The following is a 23,332-nucleotide window of genomic DNA, read 5'->3' as shown; positions in this document are numbered from 1 at the left end:
ATACGACGTTTTTAGTATTTAGTATACAAAATTACATTTATTTAATTTGTAATACACATAGTTTTTAAAGATTTTTTTTAAAGATATAACTTTTTTATTATTATTTGATATATAAAATTACATTTATTTAACCCGTATAATATACGGGGTTCATAAAGATATAACTTTTTATTTTGTTATACAAAATTACATGTATTAAACCCGTGTAATACACGGGGTTTTAACCTAGTATTTTTATATTTTTATGTATTGAGCTTTTTAGATTCTCCGTATAACACCGAGTTAATAAACTAATACCTTTAAAATGATAAGTTATTTTAAATCTGTTGGAAACATAAAAAATATTTATCCACCTTTACGTCTAATATTTATCCACCTTTACGTCTTTGTCTCCAGGTTTGTTTTCATTGGTACATATAATTTAGAGTTATAAGATTTATATTAATTTAATTAATATTTAATAATTTAAATTAAATAATAATTATTTACAATTGAGGGTTAATTTGGTAAATAATAATATTAAGTATGAAAAGGTAGAAAATTACAAATATAGACATCTTCAATGAATGACACGTGTCCAAAATCAGGTTTCTTTTATTATATAGTATAGATTAAAATAAAAAAAAAAACTTAGAATTGGGCCTAGCCCATGCTTTTCTATACAAATATATTATTTCCACGTTAACCTACTAGAATTTCATTCAATTTCAACTTTTCTTCACAAAGGTACGATTTGTTTTGCATGTGTGTTTTTTGGTGTTCGTAATCTCACTTTTCGACTTATGACAATATGGGTGGTAAGTTGCACAAAACAAAACCTAATCGCTCGCTTTCATCTCGTTCAGACGAATTAGGGTATGGTTTTCTTTTTTTATGGCAACCGATTAGATTAGGGTTTGGACGGATTATCAGGTTACGTATGCTTTGATTCTTTCTGTTAGGATTTGGTGTGTTTGTATAGCTTAAATTAATCAACAAGTTTTATTATCTACCTCTTAAAAGTACGTAGTTGTAGTTATTAGCTAGGGTTTGATCTATATGGTTTTAAAGCGCGTGAGTGTTATATATAAAATATAAAATTCCATTATTGATTCTCCATACAGGAGGGGCGATTTGGAGTGATGGCTGCATCCGACGAAGCTGCCAGGAAATTATTTGAGGAGTGGATGGAAAAGCGCAACAAAGTATACAAAAGCGAGGAGGAGAAGGAGATTAGATTCGAGACGTTCAAAATTAATCTCCAGGTAACTTTTTAAATACGATGTCCGATGATGGTAGTTTATGATGACCACTCAGATCAACGGTTCATGTCTTTAGATGAAACAAGTAGCTAGCAACAAATATTCATGAAACATAAGTGTCATTGATCTGTTATAAATAATCTCCTTTGATTCATTCACCAGCAATTTTTTTATTTGTAAAACAGGAGGGGCGATTTGGACCGATGGCTGCATCTGCGAAATCTGACGAGGAGCGTTTTGAGGACTACATCAAACAGTACAAGAAAGAATACAAAACCGAAGATGAGAAGAAGAAAAGATTCAAGTCGTTCCAAACAAATCTCCGTGTTATAGATGCTTATGAAGCTTTTGTTGCAGATCAACACCCAGTATTTCATGCCAAGGGTTTGACCCAATATTCGGACTTGACTCTTGTTGAGTACTTAAGAGAGGTCCTTGGAAGGGATGCGATCCCCCCAGATGTTAGTTGGAGTGACAGTGATAGTGACGGTGAGATGGTCTGGTACAGGCACGGGTACGTGAGAGATGCCAAGGGCGAGGGCGAGGATGAGTACGAGGACGAGGAAGAGGACGAGGAAGAGGACGAGGAAGAAGAAGAGGAAGAGGACGAGGAAGAGGACGGGGAAGAAGAAGAAGAGGACAAGGTCCTCGAGGGCGAGGGCGTGGACTTCGGGGCCGAGGGCAAGGGCAAAGTCAAGGGAGAACTTGAGGTCGAGGTCGATGTTTCTGTCAAACGTCAAAGGAAAGGCTAGCTGTAAGTAATTTTACCAATACAAGCCAACTATAAACAAATCTTTGTTTTTACAAACTAGAAATTAGAGAATATTGTTAAAACTTTGTTTTTCCCTATTTGAAAGTTAATGTGGCAGTATCTATTTAGCCAAGTTATAAACAAATCTGGGGTGTTCAACCAACTAGCGCATACATTGTTTTAGTTAAAACTGTGTTTTCCTTATTGTGGCAGCATCTATATTAGGCAAGTTCCGTACTTTTCTTTCCGATGAATAATCATATTGTGAATTGAAGATGGTTTATTTTGACACTTTTTTAGATATGTTTTTTTTAAATACAGTTTATAAATAAAAGCAATATGTTTATTGAAATAGGAATATAAGATAACATGTTACTCCAATATAAAAAAGTGTAACATTTTTAATCGACAGAATGACAGATTATAATGATTAATGAATATATTTTATCAGAGGAAAACCTTAATGACTGAAAAAAGATTCTTTACTAAAAATGATATGTTATAGAGTTATATCATCCGATGTGATCGAAACAAGCCGGATTAAAATATTACATTAAGTTATAGTATTATTTAACACGTTAAAAAGAATCGAATGATTTGCGAGTTATTGTCTGAGAGCATATGCATGCAATGCGGAGCGACAAAGCCAGGCGGAAAGCATGTGGCGGGCGATAGAAGGACAAGCCACCGTCTTGGCTATGGACTAAATCACAAACACATTACGCATTATATGGTTATTTTTTGGCTTATTTTTTAATAAGAAAAGAGTTAAGTGTCATTTACGTCCCTCCCTATTATTTTGTGGCTTATTTCAAAGGGGTAATAGCCAAAATGGCCTTGACCCGGTCAACTTTTCCATTATAGCCAATCCAGACGTCTTGTGGAGACGTCTCCACACACCCGTAACGTCTTAAGCATTCACCAATTAAATGGCTCCACGTTTCCGACAACCTAGTGACATCTCTTAAAACGTCTTAGCCGAGACGTCTGAAGGTGGCTTGAGACGTTACCCACGGGTTCAGCCGACCTCAAGCCTCTCAGCTGAGATGTTTCGAAGATGGCGCGAGACGTTAGCTTGGCTCCAAAAGCTTTTCACGTTCATTCACTGGAACCTGCAACTAGCTTTCACATTCATTTTCCGTCACTTTCTGACACAACTGTAATTCCTTCATCTTCTCCGACGAGTCCTCCGGCCACCATCACCTTCGTCGTCCAACCCCTCCAACCCCTCCACCACCTCCGTTAACCTGCAACTCCTCTCCGACGACACCTCTTCTTTTACGGCGACTAACGTCACCACCACATTGTTTCTTCATCAGGTTAGTACCGGTTTTTGTGGTGGGTGGTGGTTGTGGTGGGCGGAGAGTGACGATTGTTGGTAGGTGATGGTGGTGGTTGGTTGGTATGTGACCGTGCCGTGGTGGTTTACGGTGGTGGTGGTGGTGGAGGGTTGAGGTGCTCGGTGGAGGGTGGTGGTGCTTGGTGAGGGTGGTGGTGGTGGTGGTGCTCGGTGAAGGTGGTGGTGGTGCTCAGTGAAGAAGAAAGAGGAATAGTTGGGGAGACTCACGTGCATCCAAATTAGTACACCTCTGTGCACCAATGTGATGTGAGTGAGGCAATAGTTCCAAACCCCCCCCCCCCCTCCCACTATGTAGGTTGTCCAAACATACCCCCATACATACAAATGTTACTAGTAACCATGAAACGTGTCGTGGTGACATGAGATCCCCATTTGGATCTAAAGGTAGTGAGTGACTGATCTGACAAAAGCAGATGTGTTCAGTGCCAGGGCCCCACACTCACAGAGACCAAAGTTGTTCATGATGAAACGTCTTAAGACGTTACGGGTGTGTGGAGACGTCTTCACAAGACCTCTGGATTGGCTATATTGGAAAAGTTGACCAGGTCAAGGCCATTTTGGCTATTTTCCCAATTTCAAAATTGTATCATTTTCCTTCCTGACATTCTCGAAACGTGTCAATTCAGTCTAAAAAATCTAGAATAAAGTGTCATTTTGGTCCCTGTGCTAACTGAGTTTTTTTTTAATAGGGTTAGTTTTTTTTACTAAAATGACACGTTTCGAGAATGTTAGGGAGGAAAATGATACAATTTTGAAATTTGATCTAAAATGGCAAAATTGAACACACCAAATGGATGTAAATCACACTTAAGTCTAAAAAAAACTTGATAAACCTTTTATTCTCACAAATACACAAACTTATTAGAAACTTTAACAATAGGCCATTTTGGTTGCTTGTTGGGTCGTTTGGAGGGCTCGGAATAATTGGATCTTCTACAAAGTGATTATTGCGGGGACACTCCCCCCCCCACCCCTAGAAAAATAAGTGTATAGTTGTTTAGGCAAAAAAATACCCGATCGCACCATTTGAAAATGCAATTAAATTCCCTGATCCCACCCCTAAAAAATTGGGTCCGCCACTGCTTTTAAGATTGAGAACTTGTATCGAAATATAAAAGCCTTTAGTTTCCATTGGCCGATGCTTGCGATTTCGAGTAAAAAGCATCAAATCCCTATCTCGACTCTACCCATATAGGTTGCTACAATGCAGTAGAGGTGCACAAAATAACCAGTTAATTAACTGCAACAGGTTATTAACCGAAACCGGGACCGGTTAATAATCACTCGAGGAATAACCATATAGTGATTATTTTTAACCAAAGGTTAATAACTGGTTATAAATATTTAGTATAGGAACCGGTTATTAACTGGTTAACTGAAAAAAAAACCCCTGAAAAAGGCAGAAAAAAAGCAAAAAAAAAACGGTTATTAACCGAAAATAACCAAATTAGTTAATGATTAACCGAAACAATTAAAAAAATAACCGTTAAAGTAAAAACCAATTTATATATGATAAAAATTAAACCGAATGAATAGTGATTTTGAATAGTGATTTATTATTATTAAATTAAATTAAAATTAGAATTAGAATTATTTAAAATTAGAATGGAATGAATAGTAACATTATTAAGAGATGAGCAAATGGTATCGGGTATAGGTACCGGTCTCAAATTTACCAAACCGGTGTATTTTCGGTACCGGTTCTGCACAGGTATTCAACGGTTTTTACCCTTAAATAACGGTGTCGTACCAGTACCGACCGGTACCGAACTGTACCATACTAGGTATATTCGGTACCGGTACCCACTTTTGGGGATTTCGGTAACGGTATTTTCGGTACCGGTTGGTACTGAGCTCATCAAATCCTGTAGCAACGCATCAATGCAAGTAATTGCACCGTTTAGATTACTTTTCATACACAGTAAGTAAACTGTATTTCGTTTGAATGAGGTTTTATATACACAACAACTTATTTTGCTTCTTTTTGTCTTTTTCTGTAATAAATGAATTGTAGCATGTAGTATTAACTTGGATATTTAGAATATTGATGAGCAAATCGTACCAAATCCTGTAAACGAACCGGTATCGTATCGGTACCAAATTTACTATACCAAATCATTTTCGGTACCAATTTGGTACCCACCTTTTGGCGTTTTCAGAATCGTTACTTTCGGTTCGACACAGGTCTAGCACCATACCTGTATTTATTGATTTTTACCTTCAAATACCATACCGTATTGTACCAAGCATTTTCGGTGCCGGTACCTAATTTCGATGATTTTCCGGATCAGTACTTTCGCTGCCGTTACCGATACCGAGCTCATCCATATTTTAACGTGTTAGCACCGTAATAAATGAACCGAAAACAACCGAATTTCCAACATGTAGGGCGTGTGGGTCCTATTATTATATATTAGGTTATTTAAAATCGTTTTTTATGACGGATTACCACGTCATTTTATTTATGTTTTGATATTCGGTATCTGTTTGCCGTTGCTGACACGCCTTTTGTAGTCATTGGGTCCCGCCGCAGCGCGCGGGCGGAAAATAACTAGTTCATATATGATAAAATCAAAACTGAATGAACAGTACATTCAGTTTTGATTTTTTATTATTTTTTACTTTTAGTTCTTTATTTATTACGTGATCTTTTTTATATTGGGATGAGGGTTGGGCCGTGGTTTGGATACAAATGCTTAAGTCACCACCCTGGGTGGGTATGGGCTTCGGCGTGGCCCATTGGGCGGGAGTTTCAGCCCGGGCGTTGGGCATGCCTAGCGGTCCTCCGTGGCCGACTCTCATTGGCTGGGTTGGCTAGGCCATAGCGGCTAAGTTTAAATTTTAAAAAATAACCGTTTGGCGCTAGGTCCTCCGTGGCCGGCTCTCATTGGTTTGGTTGGCTAGGCCATAGCGACTAGGTTTAAATTTTAAAAAATAACCGTTTGGCTTATATTGGGGCGAGGGTTGGGCCGTGGTTTGGGTACAAATGCCCAAGTCACCACCCCGGGTGGGTTTGGGTTTCGGCGTGGTCCCTTGAGCGGGAGTTTTAGCCCAGGCGTTGGGCATTCCTAGCGGTCCTCTGTGGCTGGCTCTCATTGGCTGGGTTGGCTAGGCCATAGCAGCTAGGTTTAAATTTTAAAAAATAACCGTTTGGTGCTAGGTCCTCCGTGGCCGGCTCTCATTGGCTTGGTTGGCTAGGCCATAGCGGCTAGGTTTAAATTTTAAAAAATAACCGTTTGGCTTTAGCCCGGGCGTTGGACATGCCTAGCGGTCCTCCGTCGCCGGCTCTCATTGGCGCTGGGTTGGCTAGGCCGTAGCGGCTAGGTTTAAATTTTAAAAAATAACTGTTTGGCGCTAGGTCCTCCGTGGCCGGCTCTCATTGGCTTGGTTGGCTAGGCCATAGCGGCTAGGTTTAAATTTTAAAAATAACTATTTGGCCAAGCCAAACGGTTCACCCAAGTCACTATAAAACCCTCCAACCCCACCACCTGTCCACATCGCTACCCCAACCCTTCGCTCCACCTACCCGAACCAACTCCCCACACTTGATACCGGCACAACGCGATGAAGGGCAGCCAACCCGGTGAGACCCGTTACTGGCCGGAAGCTTTCGCTAGCTATCGGCACAACGTGGGGAACAACCGGCACAGTTTAAACGCGTGCTAACACAAGTGGCGCGAGCTACGACCGAAGCTCGACCGTTTTAAAGCCTACTACGATAGCGTCCCAGGTGGTGATATAAGTCACGAAAACCGGGTGGCGGTGGCCAACATCGAGTTCCGGGGCAAGGAGCGGAAGCCGTTTGACAAGCTCGCCCTGTTCGAAATCTACCTAACGCTTTAGGCTTTTTTTTCTTAACCGACCCAACACGTCACTTATCAGCGGGGAGGCTCGAAGTCCACGTGTCAACCCATGCCCCAAACAAGAATCCTGTAAAACAAGAGTTAGGGTTTACGCTCAGTCTTTGCAAGAATTGAAACAGTTAAAAGAAGAGTTGCAGGATGATGTCGGTCGAAAACACCAATGCCTTTCACGCAACGCGCGTCATTGAAAAAGACTAGTTAAAGTAAAAAAAAAAGTCAAATTAATAACAGATATAAGGGTTATTAAAATTAACCCACCTCTACTACACAAAAAGGCCCAATAATTACAAACATAAAATAAAATCTTAGAATGGGCGGCCTAGGCCCATGCTTTCCCATACAAATACTTTTTTCCACATTGACCTTCTTCTCAATTTCAATTTCAACTTTTCTTAAAAAGGTATGTACGAACTATTTGTTTTGCATTTGTGGTTTTCATGTTCGTAATCTTTATTTTTCTTTGTTTTGCATTAGTAACTAGGATCATGCATATTATTATTTTTATTATTATGTTTTGCCGCGTGTTTTACAAAAATACCCGATAATATGGGTGAGTTACACATAATCGCTTTCATCTCGTTCAGACGATTAGGGTTTAGGGGACCCGGGGCGGTCTCCAAAGATTCCGTGATAGTATAACGTGCTCAACCATAACGCGTTGAACTCGACCGCCGCTACACACTTCAACGCGTTATACATTAACGGAAACCGATTTTCGTTATCTCCATCACGCGTTATGGTTTATTTTTGTGAGGGTATTTGTTGGTTGGGGGAAATTGTTGGGTGTGGTGGTGAGTGATGACCACCCCCACTAAAAATGGTTGTGAGTGATGGAAAAATGGTCAATGACATGGCGAAACTTGATTGGTGCTTGTGAGTGATAAATTCTATCACTAGTGAACCACCCCTAGTCCCCTTAGAGGTTACATATGTTTTGATTCTTATTAGTTTTTGTATAGCTGATTAAATCAACAAGTTTTATTTATCTCTCAAAAGTAAGTTATTAGGGTTTGATCTATATGGTTTTAAAGCACATGTGTGATATATATGATAAAATTCCTCCTTTGATTTTCCAGATTATTTTTTTAAATACAAGAGGCGCGATTTGGAGCGATGGCTGCATCCGACGAAGCTAACAGGAAACGTTTTGAGAAGTGGATGAAAAAGCAGAACAAAGTATACAAAAGCGACAAGGAGAAGGAGATTAGATTCGAGACGTTTAAAATTAATCTCCAGGTGAGTTTTTAAATACGATGTCCGATGATGATAGTTTATGACAACAACTCAGATCAACGGTTCATGTCTTTAGATGAAACAAGTAGCAACAAAGAATCATGAAACATAAGTGTCATGGATCTGTTATAAATAATATCCTATGATTCATTCACCAGCAATTTTTTATTTGTAAAACAGGAGGGGCGATTTGGACCGATGGCTGCATCTGCGAAATCTGACGAGGAGCGTTTTGAGGACTACATCAAACAGTACAAGAAAGAATACAAAACCGAAGATGAGAAGAAGCATAGATTTAAGTCGTTCCAAATAAATCTCCGTTATATAGATGCTTATGAAGCTTTTGTTGCAGATGAACCCCCAGTATTTCATGCCGAGGGTTTGAACCAATATACAGACTTGACTGATGATGAGTACTTAAGAGATATCCTCGGAAGGGATGAGAATGAGATCCCCCCACATTTTAGTTGGAGTGACAGTGACGATGACTGTGAGTTGGTCAAGTATAGGTACGGGTATGTGAGAGATAGCAAGGGCGAGGAAGAGGTCCTCGAGGATGAGGATGAGGACGAGGGCGAGGAAGAGGTCCTCGAGGATGAGGACGAGGGCGAGGGCTTGGACTTCGGGGCCGAGGGGAAGGGCAAGGTCAAGGGCGAACTGGAGTTCAAGTCCGAGGTCGATGTTTCTGTCAAACGTCAAAGGAGAGAGTGTAAGTAATTTTACCAAATATTGTTAAAACTTTGTTTTACCCTATTTGAAAGTTAATGTGGCAGTATCTATTTAGCCAAGTTATAAACAAATCTGGGGCGTTCAACCAACTAGCGCATACATTGTTTTAGTTAAAACTGTGTTTTACTATATCCCATTGTTTTTTATTTTTTTATTTTTTTTTTGTGAACCAACGGATCTGAACAAGTAAGATTTATATATAAATAAATTGAGTATAAATAAATGCTAAAATCCATTGTGTGAAACCAACCCGGATGACGATCAGTGACACAGGAGATGAAACTCGGATGGTGTAGACGAACTGAGAGAAATAAGATGACCGATAACGAACCGAGTACGACAATGACGTAGAAAAATACGACAACGACCGGCGTTGGAAAAAAAGAGCGAAACTGATTTTTTTTTCAAAAAATTACCCTTCAATGGTTTTAAATGGCGCAGGAGTTGAAGAATTGGCGCATGAGATTCCCATCGCCACCCTACTTGGCGTAGGAGAAACTAACCTAGAAGGAGGGCTGAGGAAAACGAGGAATCAATGGCACAGGAACAAAGTACGTGCTGCGCCATATCGCACAGGAGAGGGGTCATTGGGCATTTTGGTAAGTTGTAAAAGTAAAAGGTTAAGTTCTTAATTTATTTGGTCGATGAGGCTAATTTGGTGTTTTCCCTGATGAAAAAGTGTTTCATGTTCTGACCCAAAGATTTGAAGATCAAGTTTTGTCTTAATTAGGAACAAGAAAGACGTTGAGCAGCTGCAAGCAATTGCAGACATCCTCAAGTGTCCCAAAGATTTGAAGATCAAGTTTCTAGCCATTTTAGTAGGTTTTAAGTTAATTTTATTTTGCGTAATATTATATATGTTCTATGTTTACTAATTTTAATGAATTAACCTTTATGTTTAATTTTTTTTTTTTGAACGGCAAATTTAGATCACTGACGGATCACTGGAATATCATCGTGTCACCATTGGAACCACCCGGTCATATCCATCTTCACTAGGCATAATGTCTATACACCAATTCAGGAGTAAACCCAATAAATACGAAAAAAAAAAAAAAAAAAAAAACTTATGTTTAATAGTACGGTTAGTTCTCTGTATATCACTTTTAGTAAGTAAATTATTAAATATTGTATTTGGTAATGTATCATAGTCTGTGTTACGAAGGTGCTGATATATTAGAGTATGGGACTTCATTTCTCCATTAATTTCATATGTTTATCTATTTAATAATTACAGAACAAAGATATTTACTCTGTAAGCCAATCTAGATCAAAGCATTGTTCTACTACTTGAACACACAAACCAGGCAATTCTTTCTCCATTTCTTCCAATGCCATGAAACCTCTTCATATAAAATAACCCGTCTTAATGATCTCAAACCCAATACCGACTTCGGTAAGTAATTGATTTGTGGGCATTCCTGCCTTTCAACAAACCCCCCCCCCCCCCCCTTGTTGGCTTGCTCTGAACTTTGCATCTTTGGATGTCTTTGTTGTAAGCTGAATTCTACTCTTGTTGACACTAATGCTAAAGTTGTCTTACGTCCCCCTGGTTGAAGACCCCTCGTTATATCAATACCTTGTTGGTGCTTTACAGTACTCAACGTTTACTCGTCCAGACATATCCAGTGCAATTTAACAAATTTATCTATATATGCGTTATCCTTGGGGGCCACACTTTAATGCTCTCAAGCGTAGTGTGTGTTACATTATTGGAACCTTAGATCGTGGGTTTCAACTATATGTGTCACTACTTATTGATCCACTTTTGGGTATTATATGAATATATGTTCTTGGGTGATAATTTGTTATCTTGGTCTACTAAGGCTATTGTCTCTCATTCTTATGTCGAGGTTGAATATCTTAATGTTGCTCATGTATCTCATTTCCATGGTGTAATAGTTTTCTAATATATCTATAGAGGTATGGCACACCCATAATGACAATCTATTTGGTTTTCTCAAAAAAGACATTTTAAAAAGGTTCATTCCCTAGGAATTAAAAGACATATATCGATTTGGATAAGGTCAAAACATATTTCTAACCAAAATGAGCTTGAATTTAAGTTGATTATATTTTATAAAAAGAAATTAAAAATGGGTTCACTCGCTATATTAGGGTGTAAGGGGATGCTCACCTAATAGGTGAGTCCCCTCTCTTACGCCCGACCAACCAGCTATTGCCACGTCAAGTCCCCTCTAATACTCCCCTAACACCCCATTTTGATGGCGGCACTCCCCTCTTAGGGGAGTTGGTTTTTTTTTTTTTTTTTTTTTTTTGTAAAATGATGCATGTTTACAAATTAAAAAAGATTAATAAAAATAAAAATTAAATAAAAGACATTTCACTAAATTAAAAAAAAAATACATTCAAACTAGAAAAAAAAATACATTCAAACTAGAAAAAAAAATACATTCAAACAAGAAAAATATAAAAACAAACTACTCGTGTCCGAATCAACTTCAAGGTGAGGCAAATCTAAACTTCCGAGATGCTCAACGAGATCGTGTTTTAGCCTCCAATGCGTGTCTTCGTCAATGAGCTCCGTATAGGCTGTATCATCGAAGACGGGTTCGACTGGAGGATCTTGAATATGTACCGGTGCTATCGCCCTTCCGTCGTCTTTTATAATCATGTTGTGTAAAATAAGGCACGTATACACGATGGTCCTTATCTTTCTCACCGTTTTCGAACGCATTGGACGATTTAGTATTCCCCACTTCGACTTTAACACACCAAACGCCCGTTCCACATCTTTTCTTGCGGCCTCGTGTTGCCTCTTGAACTTTTTTTCATTCGGGTCGTGTGGATATGGAAAAGACTTCACAAACACGGACCAGGTAGGGTAGATCTCATCAGTAAGATAATACCCGCGTTTGTATAAGTGGTTGTTCACTTGAAATGGACAATTTGGCGCCGTTCCGTTTCGTTGAGCAAGAAATAACGGAGATTGTTGCAGCACGTTGATGTCGTTTTGTGAACCCGCAGGCCCACAAAAAGCATGCCAAATCCACAAATATTGAGACGCTAACGCTTCTAACATAACCGTCGGGTATTGATGATCGCCTCTCATGTATTGTCCACGCAATTCTGTGGGGCACATTCTCCAGACGAAGTGTGTACAATCCAGACTACCCAACATACCAGGTAGGTGATGCCTCTACTCATGAGCCTGATACAATAGCGCGACGTCGTGGCTCGTTGGTTTACGTAGGAATTCACCGCCATAACTTTTACAGACCGTCTCGCAGAAATATTCAAGGCACTCACGAGAGGTCCTTTCAGACATATTTAAATACTCGTCCCCCTCGTCTGGTGGGTTACCGGTTGCAAGTTGTTTAATTGCCGAAGTAACCTTTTGCAACGGTGTAAAACTTTTCTTCATTCTCCCATCTAAGCCTTCTTGAAACCAGTCGTCATACGCTTCCACGTCAGTAACAATTTTTAGGAACAAAGACTTGGACATACGAAATCTGTGACGAAAAGTATCTTCATTAAATTTTGGATTTTCATCAAAATAATCGGCCATGAGTGTCTCATGGCCCCCCTCACGATCTCGACGGACATAATTTTTTTTACTAGACGATGCCGTGTCTAGTAGCTCCGCTTGTTGGATGAGATTTTGGAAGAAAATTAAGCTACTATCGCTTGACGATGCATCTCCATCGTCGGGAAAGTCGGGTAGGGTAGAAAGAAACGGAAGCTTGGAATCCATTTTGTATTTGAAAGATTGGAGTTTGAGAGTTTTGGTGTGAGTTTGAGAGTGGTGAGTGTGGTAAAAAAATTGATTTAGGTTGTTTAAATATATGTTGTTTAAAAAAGTTGATTTTTTTTTTAATAAAAATGACCGTTTATCAACGGTCTTATTTCGAAAAATGAGCCAAACCAAGCGGTGAACCCATGCCTATTCCACTCCCCGATTCGGGTCCCCGCAACGTTGGCGGCGGTGTTCCCGATCGGTGGATGTGGTCACCGATGGGGTCCCCGCTGTACGCCCCGGACACCCTTATTCGGTATTGTATGAAGTATTTGAAATACGGGAAAGCAATACCAAACAAATCTGTATTTATGGTTTCTAGAACCGCTAACCCTACGTTAAATTTATATATGTTAGATCCTTGTGACTTGATCGTTGAAACAGTATCTCTCCCCCAAAAAGAATGTTTTTTCGACGCACAAGGAAATTTTTTGTTGCGAGTGAACAAGATATTGAGGAATTGGCTATACATAAAAATATAAGGCTACAGGGTGTGGGGGTCATGGTTGGAACATGATTTGCCACATAGGAACATGAATGGAAGGTTACACCACCCCCTTAATTGATCCACCATGGTTTGCATAGATTAAACCATGGCAACCATGACCCTCGTTTCCATTTTTCAACAAATCATTTCCTTTTTTTCTTTATACAAATATAAATAAGAGGCTAGTGGTTTGGGTTATTACCACACTCTTAGGGTAGTGGTTTTGGATGATGGATTAGAGATAAGTTACATGGCACTAACATGGAGGGTCATGGTGGTCATTAGGGTCATGACCACACCCTATAGCCTAAAAGCATAATTATTAGGATTGGGATATTCTTGTAGATCATCTAGTTCCCCTGGATTTTCTACCCCCAAGTAAGCTTCTAAATAGTATGATCTAATCAATTGTTTTTTGGTTGTCTAAGACGTTAGGATCGGTGCTCATCCCTAAGATTTTTAGAGACCCTATACAAACACTTGTTTAGCGCATTCTTTGTTGTCTCTATGGAGTCCTAACGCACAAGGAGATTTTACTCGTTGGTGTCGATTAGGTGGTCTACTGACTTATGTCGCTTCCATGGCGCTTTCTATGGACTTTTGTTGCTCTCCATGACGCTTTCGGACTATTGGTTATTGGTTTTGACCCCTTATTTTTAGTGGCTTAACAATTAAGAATCGTTTTGCCCTACTAGTTTTGTGACGGTTATTGGTTAGTGATAACACATAGAGGTCGCGGCACAATGGTTGCAGCTATGAGAACACTGGTGGTGGAGTTTACAATTTGTGTTTCAACAAAAAGGATGATAATTCAAAACAACTTTGTTTTTTTCCATTGTGAGATAATTACATAATAATCATAAAATCAACATAAACTTATGTACAATTAGGGCTGAACATTTATACAATCATCTCCCCCTGGATCTTGAAGTCTTTCATATGTACGGATTAATGTGTGAAGTATAATCTCTAATTCCTGCACCTTCCCAACCCATCCACTCTTCCCACATGTCCCAATCCGGATCGTCCATTCCCCTCATCGGTTCGTCGATCCCTGCATCCGACGGTCCGTACTTATCCATCTCATCCACACTTGTTTCTTCTCTCAAGTTACTCATCACCATCTGCAAATCAAATCATCATCCAAAAATCATTAACATTTTAATATTTTATTCTTATTTTTTAATCAAGCACTATCATGTCACTTTTGAAATTAAATTTAAGGTCCCACTGACTTTTAAATTGTGTCCGGCTCGTATAACTCTAAATTATTATTAAAACATTAAATTAAATTTTTTTTTAACGGCAAATTTGGATCACTGACGAATCATTGGAGTATCATCGTGCCACAGCGAAACCATCTGATCATATCCATCTCCACTAGGCATAATGTCTATAAACCAATTCAAGAGAAAACGTAATAAATATCGAAAAAACCCTTTTATGAGAATCGAACCCATAACCTTTGGTCTCAAAGTATTATCTCACCTCAAAATGCCACTAGACTGTAAAATTTCAAATTTCAATAGAGTGAGAGTATGCGTACATCGTAAGCTTCATTAATCTGGTGAAACTGCACTCCACAATTGCTTCCTCTACACACATCCGGATGATACTGAAATTCAATCGAAAACCAAACCGTAACTAATTAAATAAATACACCAAAATAAAACTGTAATAAACATTTAAACAAGATGTATATAAAGTTATACCTTCAAAGCAAGCTGTCTAAACGCCTTTTTAACCTCGGATTCAGAAGCATCGGGGCGAATACTCAAAGTTTTATACGGATCCGAAACTATATGACTAGACGAAACACAACTAACTTTAACAGCCTTTTTTCTTTGAGAATTCTTCAGTTTTCTCCAACATGATGAAGATGAAGTCAACGATGATGAAACGTATCCGTTGATCAAACCAGCCATAAATAAATTCTTGTGATATATGATATTTGAAAATGAGCTTGGAGGATTTGATTTATATACGTGAAGGTGTGTGGAGTATGATTTGGATGAATACAACGAAATGGATTTTTATTGAATTGAATAATGATTCAATTTGATCGATTGGAGTGAAATAAACGGTCAATATTTTGAGAAGAAACGGCATCCGTTGGATCGGAGATATAGGGTGAGAATAGTGTGTGTTTAGGTGTAATGTGTGAGAGAGAAAGGTCTTTATCCATTGTTTTCAGAGTTGATTGCAACATGATGACGTGTATATTAACGTTTTGTGGTTTACATGGCTTATCTTTAGTTACCATCCTAGTCAGATTATTCGTGTTTGGGAATCTTTTTGTATTTAATATTTATACATTTAGCCCTTCAACTTACATTAGTTTTCCCAAAACGGCAATAAATGTTTGGATTCATCACATATTGATCTACTTTTATCACTGGGATCATTGGGGTTAGTGGTCAATAGATATTTATAACCATTTAAGATAGGTTTAAAGGTCATGAGTTCAAAACTTACAAGTGACAGAGTTAAAGAAACTCATTGTTTAAGAAAAAGTATTCGTCCAAATTTATACTTTTATAAAAACTAGCACTATATATGCAAATTTTCGGGAACTTGGTTAAAGGAAAATATTAAATGTTTATGTGCGATATGATAAAATAAATATTCAAAATAACACGTGGATATTAGTTGATGTGTCTTTCTTTGTATGTAGTGAAACCTAGAATTTGTATGCAAGTTATAATATCTCACAAAAGAAACAAAAGAAGCAACTTGTCTGAATTTTGCTTTTAATTCCCTACACAAACATGAAATCTAATTTCTTTAGGATAAGAACGAGGTTGGCATGATCAACGTGAAAATGCTAAAATTGTGTCTTTATTAACTTCACATTGCCTATTGAGTATTTGTTTTTGTTTGTAATATTAGCATTCAACATGTTTTGTAGCTATTAATATCTTATACTAGCTCTATTAGACAAGTTGTAGTAGGGTTTTTGGCGTTTTTTCCTTAAAAAACGTCCTATAATGCCACTCCACCGCCCTCATGGGCGTTTTTCTTCAAAAATTGGGTTGAGGCGTTCCAAATTAAACGCCGGGTAAAGATTTTTTTTGGCCAATCATGCCATTACACTTATTTCTTCATTAGTTTTAATTAAAAAAACAAAAAAAAAAGTGTAATCATTGGATGGGACATTATTGGACATTATACCACTACACTCTATGTTAAACAAATTCCCTATAAGCCCTTGTGTAATGGGGCGCTTTGGCCAAGCATGGCGCCCAAAAAACGCCCGGAACACAACCCCCCTAGGCGCCATGTTTCAGAAATTTGGGGGAGGCGCGAATATGTTCGCGGCGTGAGGGAGGAGTGAGGGGGGAAGGTTATTAAGCTTGGACCAATCAAAAAAAGGTTAATGTTTTTATAATTATTTAATAAAAACGAAAATTAATAATTAGGTATTGATGGGTAGGGGCTTTATGACTACGGGCTTAAATGCATAACGCCCCATAACGCCCACCCGCACACGTGGCGCGCCACATGTCGCATAACGCCCCTAAAAGGGCTTTATGACTACACATGGCCTAATGCCCCATTATTGACTGGACCGCCACATAACGGATAATGTCCAAAAATGGAACATTATCTTCCTTCACTACTACACAATACACATAGTCTTTTATTTCTTTGAGGTGAATTATCACAAAGGATGGAAATTGCTTTTAAGAAATATCTTGCTATGATTAAGTAGTGTGTTTTATAATAAAACGTTTGTGACTTTAAATCCTGTAAAATGTGGATTATGATAAATTTTACATAGAAAATCTAGGAGTTTTTGTTCAAAATAAAATTAAGGATAGAAATTAGTGGAATTTATTGTAGTTTTAGCGTTTACATTTTCAGGGAAAAGATTAAATAGGAAATTAATTTTCGCTAGGAAGGATAGGAAGCCATAGAATTATGACATGTGACAAATTTTAAAATAAAGAGAAAGAATATTTTAGTCAATCCAACTCCTTCTTCTTCCTTTTTCAAAACCCAGTAAATTCAAAAACCCACCATTTTCAACTATTTCTTCACTTTCTATCTCAATAATCACTACATTATAGTGCGATTTTCATCACCAATCAATGATTCAGACCCGATCAACGTGTTCTTCAGCTTTTTTTGAAGAAAACCCAGTTTAATTTCATAAAAAAATCTCGTTTTTTCCGGTGATTTTGGAGATAATCACTCGATTCGTTTGATTCGAGCGTTGATAAGTGTTTCTATCATTCAAATTTCGTCAATTGATGAAGAAATCGGCTTCGATCTATGTAAGAAATTCTTTAATTTCATTTTCACGATCTGGGTTTTTTATTTAGTTATTGCGTTTTACGGTCTTTGCGGGGGTCCGGGGGCGGCAGCCCCCGGTAGCAGGGTCCCAGGGGCGACAGCCCCTGGCGGGGTCCAAGGGGCAGAGCCCCTGTACTAAAAACGCATCAGAAAAATTAATTTTCAAGAAATTGGCTCATTTCGAAGACAGTAATTCGTAGACAATTCAGACAGTTCACAGTGACAGACAGTTTTATGTGTCCATTGCGTTTTAGAAATGAGTCATTTTTAAGTGTTTTCTGACCATTGCGTTTTACATATAAGACATTTCTTTGTGTTTTTTGTGCATTGCGTTTTAGGTAAAACACTTTTTTATGTGTTTTCAGTCCATTGCGTTTTAGAAAACAGACATTTTAAGTGTATTCTGGCCATTGCGTTTTACAAATAAGTCATTTCTTTGTGTTTTTGGTGCATTGCGTTTTAGGTAAAACACATTTTTATGTGTTTTCTGGCCATTGCGTTTTACAAATAAGACATTTGTATGTGTTTTCTGGCCATTGCGTTTTACAAATAAGTCATTTCTTTGTGTTTTTGGTGCATTGCGTTTTAGAAAAATATCATTTTTTAGGTTTTTTTTTTCATTGCGTTTTACGTAACTGATGGTTTTTCTATTGCGTTTTACGCAACTGGGTTTTAATTTTTTTTTTTTAAATGTAGCAATAGTATACTCGTTTTAAAGATAAAAAAACGCTCATTTTTTTGGTGCAATTTTTATAAAAAAAATAATGTCATATGAAAGAGTTATTAACGTTTAAAAAATAGGGGGAATTGGAGGAGAGAGAAACTATTGGCTTGGATTGACTAGAATGCCCTTGAACAAACTCACGTGCCTCTTTTCTTCCTTTCAATTTCCCTGATTTAATCTTAGCCCTTGATTAACTTAATGGATGGTCAAGATCACTTCCTACGCTTCCTAGCCAAATAAACTTCCTATTGTATCTCCACCCTACATTTTCATCCTAAATGTAAAAGATTATTATAGTTCAATCTTAATTTATCAAGATTTCTGATTTCTTCTAAATTGTTGGGTTTTAAGGGTTTTCTCATGAGAACTGAGAAGAGCCTATTGTAATTTTAGAATGTTAAACCTTAATAGTTGGAGTTCCCACCAACCCGAACTCGAATTCGATTTTAATCTCATTTGAAAATTAACTTGAAATTTCTAAAATCCTACTTCTCAAATACAATTCTTTAGATTAATGTTCCCAATGTTAAAATTATTATATTATATTATATTAAAGGTGTAAAAATTTCAATAATGATTCCGATTTTATTCGAAACCTGATTTTAAACTTATCAATAAAAATCAACTTCAAGTGTTTAAAAACTATATAATAATTATAAGTTTTACAACTCCAGCGTATGAGAACTACTTACGTGTAATGTGTATGAGTAGTTTTGACTGTTTGAGTCCATGTTGTTTTGGTGAGGTTGTATTACCAAAGATAATATGGTTAGCCGAGATGTATTCAAATAATTTTAATGAAGATGATAAAATAAGACGCAAGATTGAACTCCTAAACTACACTGATAATTTGAAAGTAGATACAAGATATACCAATTTGAGTGGTCTATTTAGTCTTGTAAGATTGATAGTTGAAGAAAATAAACACCTTTCATTCATGTGTTAGTGCATTGAAGTCAACATTAGTTTACCGCTCGCAATAACAAGCGTTGATAGATGCTTTTCTACAGTTATGTATGTAATTCAATTGATAAAGAGAATTTAAACGACAGCTGTATTTATTATATTAAAAAATATTATGTTCTCTATATTGCAATGTTGTAGGACTATTTGACAATTTTTAGATCCTTTAAGAGTGTATTTTACATTTCCCGTATAAAAGCATACACTAAATTAAGAAAACATTATCTAATGACACTTTTTACTTTTTGTTAAATAACAAGTTGACGCTGACCCGCGCGTTGCGGCGGGACGTTGATTGTGAACGTTTTTTATATTAGATGCGAAAATTCTTGATATGTATGTATTTACAAAACGTTTTCGTTTTTAATGATCCAAAATATATCCGATAATCGGAAACGTTTCATTCATTTGTAAGTTGTGGGTATATTTTATCAACTACTATTCAGTACCCATTTTACTTTTCTATTATTCAATTCTGCATCTAATCACATATACATATGCTTAGTCACATATTTATGCAGCAATATCATTATGTGGTAAAAATTAAATGAAAAAACAAATGATATAAACATACAATTTGAAGTATGTGAGCCCAACCCACTAAAAGATATGTCGCCGACCAATATGCGAGCCATTTGCAACCCTTTAATGAGAACTCGCCACTGTTCAATAAACCCTCATTTGCCTCTTCACGTAATAAAGTTACTGCAATACAAAACCAACCCACCAATAGGAAAACACAGACATCTTTCCAACCATGACAACTCTTCCCTATATTTCAAAACCAAAGATTGGATGGGTAGGTTTTATTCTTTTCAAATTCTAGCCCCCCGAAACGACCCGGTCTCTTGAAGGATCGATTTCAACGAAATCTGCATCGAAATTGTTGGTGCTTGATCTGACAACGATTCTGGTGATATTTCAATGAGAAAGTAACCGCGTCACGGAGCCGGTGACCAGATTGTGGAGTTAGTAGATTTGTGGTGTGCGGTTACGACTCGCCATAGATGAAGTGGCAACGGTTATGAATTGTTGGAAGGGTTTGCACAATGATTTTTGCTTGAATCACCGGAGATGAAGAGACGGCAGTTACGAATTACCGGAGATGAAGAGGCGGTAGTTACGAATCACCGGAGATGAAGAGGCGGTGGTTACGGCTTGCCCGAGAGGAAGAGATGACGTTGTGACTCTCTGGATACCAAAAAATAATGTTACAAATCGCCGAATGGGCATAATTTCGATTTAAGGTTTACCGTTTACTAAAATTTTGTTTATACAACAACCATATTGATAGCAATTCTGGTGTAAATGAGAGAATTGTGAACGTAAACTGTTTGTGTGAAATTTGGATAATTTAGGATGGATGAAGTGAAAGGGAAGCGCTCCCTTTTATATTGTTCAATAATACTTTCATGAACCATTACAACGGTTTGTAAAGATCAACACCCGTTCGTGATTTTTTTTCATTTAATCGACACAACCTTTGCTTTTTGTGACACAATTTCTTCAGGGAGGCGTGAAGGGTGACGTTTTGTTGGTTTTTGTATGTATAGATAAAATCATTTTATCAATTCAACCGGTCGAGATGTCATTGTTCTGTTACGGTGTGTTTTTTTACGCAACGGTTAGTTATCCCTTAGTTATATAGTTTTGTAATTTAAGATATTAGAATATGGTGGGTTACTTTTAATTAAAAAAATTATAATATTTAAAAAGATGATGGTATGACTTAATGTTAAACGCTGGCAAAGGCATAATAGGAAATATCATATCCATAATACATGTCGTTTCAAAAGGTCGCCACGTCATTGTGGTTTTCCATTTTCTTTCGTTTTCTGAAATGGCACTTTAAAATTCCAACCGATTGCCTTTAAATTCCAACCGGTGTGAGTTGCTTTGATAGATCACGGAGAGGGACGTGATGTTTAAACATACCCTAAGTTGGTTTTTGTATATATAGATAATTATCTTTCAAATCTTTTAGCCATCATCAAAGTTTCAACCTTTCATTGACGATAGAAAAATTTACATAAGAATGACAAATAAACGGGCAACAAGCTGCGCCGCAACACCAATTTGTGTAGTAATAAAACTTAAGTTTTGCACATTTTGCAAAATTAAGAAAGAACGGGGTACATACAAACACAAATAAAAAACAAGGGACCTCATACAAAGTTGTTTATTATCGACACGGCAGGATGACGCGTGTTGCAGTATCCACACATGTCTGGATCTAATTGGTCCAATAAAATAGACTTTTAGTTTTAACTCTTTTGCTTTTTAGTTAGCTTAACTATGGATAAAATATATATTCCTGAATCTGGATAATTGTTGAATTGGAATTGTCAGATTGATCTCTTGGTATATAGGATGATAATTGAACAGAAAATCATGGATTGGTTTCTGTAACTTCATTCATGGATTCTTCATACATTTTGTTAAAAATATGACTTTTATTAAATTTATTATTTATACATAGGTGTTTACATTACTTTATAGGATGCATATATAATTTTTTAACGACAAATGTTATCAATAATCTTTAAATATTTCTCTTGCCCAGATTTGAATCTCGAACCTTCCTTTTAAGAGACAAGTGTCTCTACCAGATTAGTACTATATGAATTTGATACTTACAACAACGTATGTGTTCAAGATGAAACTAAAGTGAAACGATATCAATAGTGAATTAGAAATTAGTTTCTTCACTACCAGTCAAATACAACTTTTATCGATGTAAAACATGTGTTGATATTATTTTAGACGTGTCATAATTCCTTTTTTTTGTTAGATGAAACTTTTATGTAGTTATAAATGTCATTTCATACTATCTTAAAACCAAAAGTCGGTGGAAATTCCACCGACCACCTTCAAAAAATGATAAAATGCACTTTTAGCCCCTTGCTTTTTATAACCCCATAACTTTTGATAATAGCAATTATGACCCTTTATACTATCAGTTCATTTTGCAACATCTCAATTTGTGGCATTTATAAAAATGGTCCATCTTTTTTCCAACCTACGATACAACCTCTCAACTTTTGAAAATTGCAGTTTTAAGTCTACACTATTACTTCATTTTACAATCCCTTCAACTTTTGAAAATTGCAATTTTTACTTAAATTAAATCTACACTATTACTCCATTATACAATCCCTTCAACTTTTAAAAATTGCAATTTTTATTTAAATTAAACTAATCCTACATATTTAATTAATTTTTCTTTCGCTAATTTCCTTTTCGAACAACTAAATTGCTGTTGTGTTTAAAAACTTTGTAAAATATCATTTTCACCCACTCGATTTTTTCTAAAGTTTCGAATTTACCTATTTTATTCCTTTACCCGAAAAAGTATTTTCATGTGCGTATTCTTATTTATATGTCAAATTCGAGTTAGTTTACGTTTCGATGTAAACTTTTTTAAAGCAAGTCAACACAGATGTAATACGTTTTCGATTGGTCTACGTTTCGCCATAAATATAGTTCTGAACCGAATGGGGTCAAATATATGATGTTCTTATTCGACGGTATAAATTCGAGCTCACCGCAACGTGTTAGGGGTAAAATTTCAACCCTTAATGTGAATATGTCATTTGCTTACACGTGTCAGTTTTCCCTTTATACACTTTCATGTTTTTTTTTGTACATTTCCTATGTATGAGTCAGGTCACATATAAATACGTTATGATTGTACAGTATAAATTTGATTACTTTACATTTTGACCCAACCAAGATGCTATTGAGTTAAATCGGATATGTCAAAACACGCATTTTCATATGGTATACGCATCACATAACGCTTAGACTAAACCGTTCGATATTTATAATATACCCACGCCGCAACGCGCGTGGGTCTAATAACTAGTTTTAAATAATTCTTAACTTTAATTTACAAAACATACATATTTCTCGATGTATCGCTCGAAGG

The 23,332-nt window shown here is 37.0% G+C and overlaps 3 protein-coding genes across 7 annotated transcripts; 2 read left to right on the top strand and 1 right to left on the bottom strand.

Moving 5' to 3' along the window:
* Positions 1 to 697: 697 nt before the first annotated feature.
* Positions 698 to 2,246, top strand: LOC110875088 (high mobility group protein B1-like). The gene is made up of 3 exons (XM_022123323.2): positions 698 to 726; positions 1,104 to 1,244; positions 1,427 to 2,246. Exons 2-3 carry the CDS (start codon positions 1,122 to 1,124, stop codon positions 1,991 to 1,993), a joined length of 690 nt encoding a protein of 229 aa, XP_021979015.1. The 5' UTR covers positions 698 to 726; positions 1,104 to 1,121; the 3' UTR covers positions 1,994 to 2,246.
* A 5,458-nt stretch (positions 2,247 to 7,704) lies between these two features.
* On the top strand, positions 7,705 to 10,247 carry LOC110880001. 5 transcript variants are annotated; one of them, XR_002559137.2, is made up of 4 exons: positions 7,705 to 8,451; positions 8,629 to 9,776; positions 9,908 to 9,995; positions 10,107 to 10,247. XR_002559137.2 is itself a non-coding variant. In XM_022128551.2 (2 exons), the coding sequence occupies exons 1-2, from the start codon at positions 8,329 to 8,331 to the stop codon at positions 9,163 to 9,165; spliced, it is 660 nt and encodes a 219-aa protein (XP_021984243.1). In that variant the 5' UTR covers positions 7,705 to 8,328; the 3' UTR covers positions 9,166 to 10,095. The 5 variants fall into 5 exon arrangements, 1 of the variants encoding a protein (XP_021984243.1); XR_004868158.1 differs by having other exon boundaries at positions 9,857 to 9,995; XR_004868159.1 differs by having other exon boundaries at positions 7,706 to 8,451; positions 8,629 to 9,157; positions 9,619 to 9,995.
* A 3,963-nt stretch (positions 10,248 to 14,210) lies between these two features.
* LOC110880002 (chaperone protein dnaJ 8, chloroplastic) lies at positions 14,211 to 15,506 on the bottom strand. Its single transcript, XM_022128552.2, has 3 exons — positions 15,134 to 15,506; positions 14,968 to 15,036; positions 14,211 to 14,545 (listed from the first exon to the last, which is right to left on the bottom strand). Exons 1-3 carry the CDS (start codon positions 15,344 to 15,346, stop codon positions 14,357 to 14,359), a joined length of 471 nt encoding a protein of 156 aa, XP_021984244.1. The 5' UTR covers positions 15,347 to 15,506; the 3' UTR covers positions 14,211 to 14,356.
* Positions 15,507 to 23,332: the final 7,826 nt, after the last annotated feature.

Source organism: Helianthus annuus, chromosome 9 (assembly GCF_002127325.2).
Source record: "Helianthus annuus cultivar XRQ/B chromosome 9, HanXRQr2.0-SUNRISE, whole genome shotgun sequence".
In the NCBI taxonomy this organism is placed as follows: Eukaryota; Viridiplantae; Streptophyta; class Magnoliopsida; order Asterales; family Asteraceae; genus Helianthus; species Helianthus annuus.
Note: the sequence above shows the minus strand (reverse complement) of the source record. Positions and strands in the feature narration are given on the sequence as shown.

Bases quoted from the DNA above. Each gene is read 5' to 3' on its own strand.
- LOC110875088 (XM_022123323.2), top strand. From the start codon at position 1,122: ATGGCTGCATCCGACGAAGCTGCCAGGAAATTATTTGAGGAGTGGATG. The intron at 1,245-1,426 runs GTAACTTTTTAA...TTTGTAAAACAG, and splicing joins CGTTCAAAATTAATCTCCAG to GAGGGGCGATTTGGACCGAT.
- LOC110880001 (XM_022128551.2), top strand. From the start codon at position 8,329: ATGGCTGCATCCGACGAAGCTAACAGGAAACGTTTTGAGAAGTGGATG. The intron at 8,452-8,628 runs GTGAGTTTTTAA...TTTGTAAAACAG, and splicing joins CGTTTAAAATTAATCTCCAG to GAGGGGCGATTTGGACCGAT.
- LOC110880002 (XM_022128552.2), bottom strand. From the start codon at position 15,346: ATGGCTGGTTTGATCAACGGATACGTTTCATCATCGTTGACTTCATCT. The intron at 15,037-15,133 runs GTATAACTTTAT...ATTGAATTTCAG, and splicing joins TTAGACAGCTTGCTTTGAAG to TATCATCCGGATGTGTGTAG. The intron at 14,546-14,967 runs GTACGCATACTC...TTTGATTTGCAG, and splicing joins AGATTAATGAAGCTTACGAT to ATGGTGATGAGTAACTTGAG.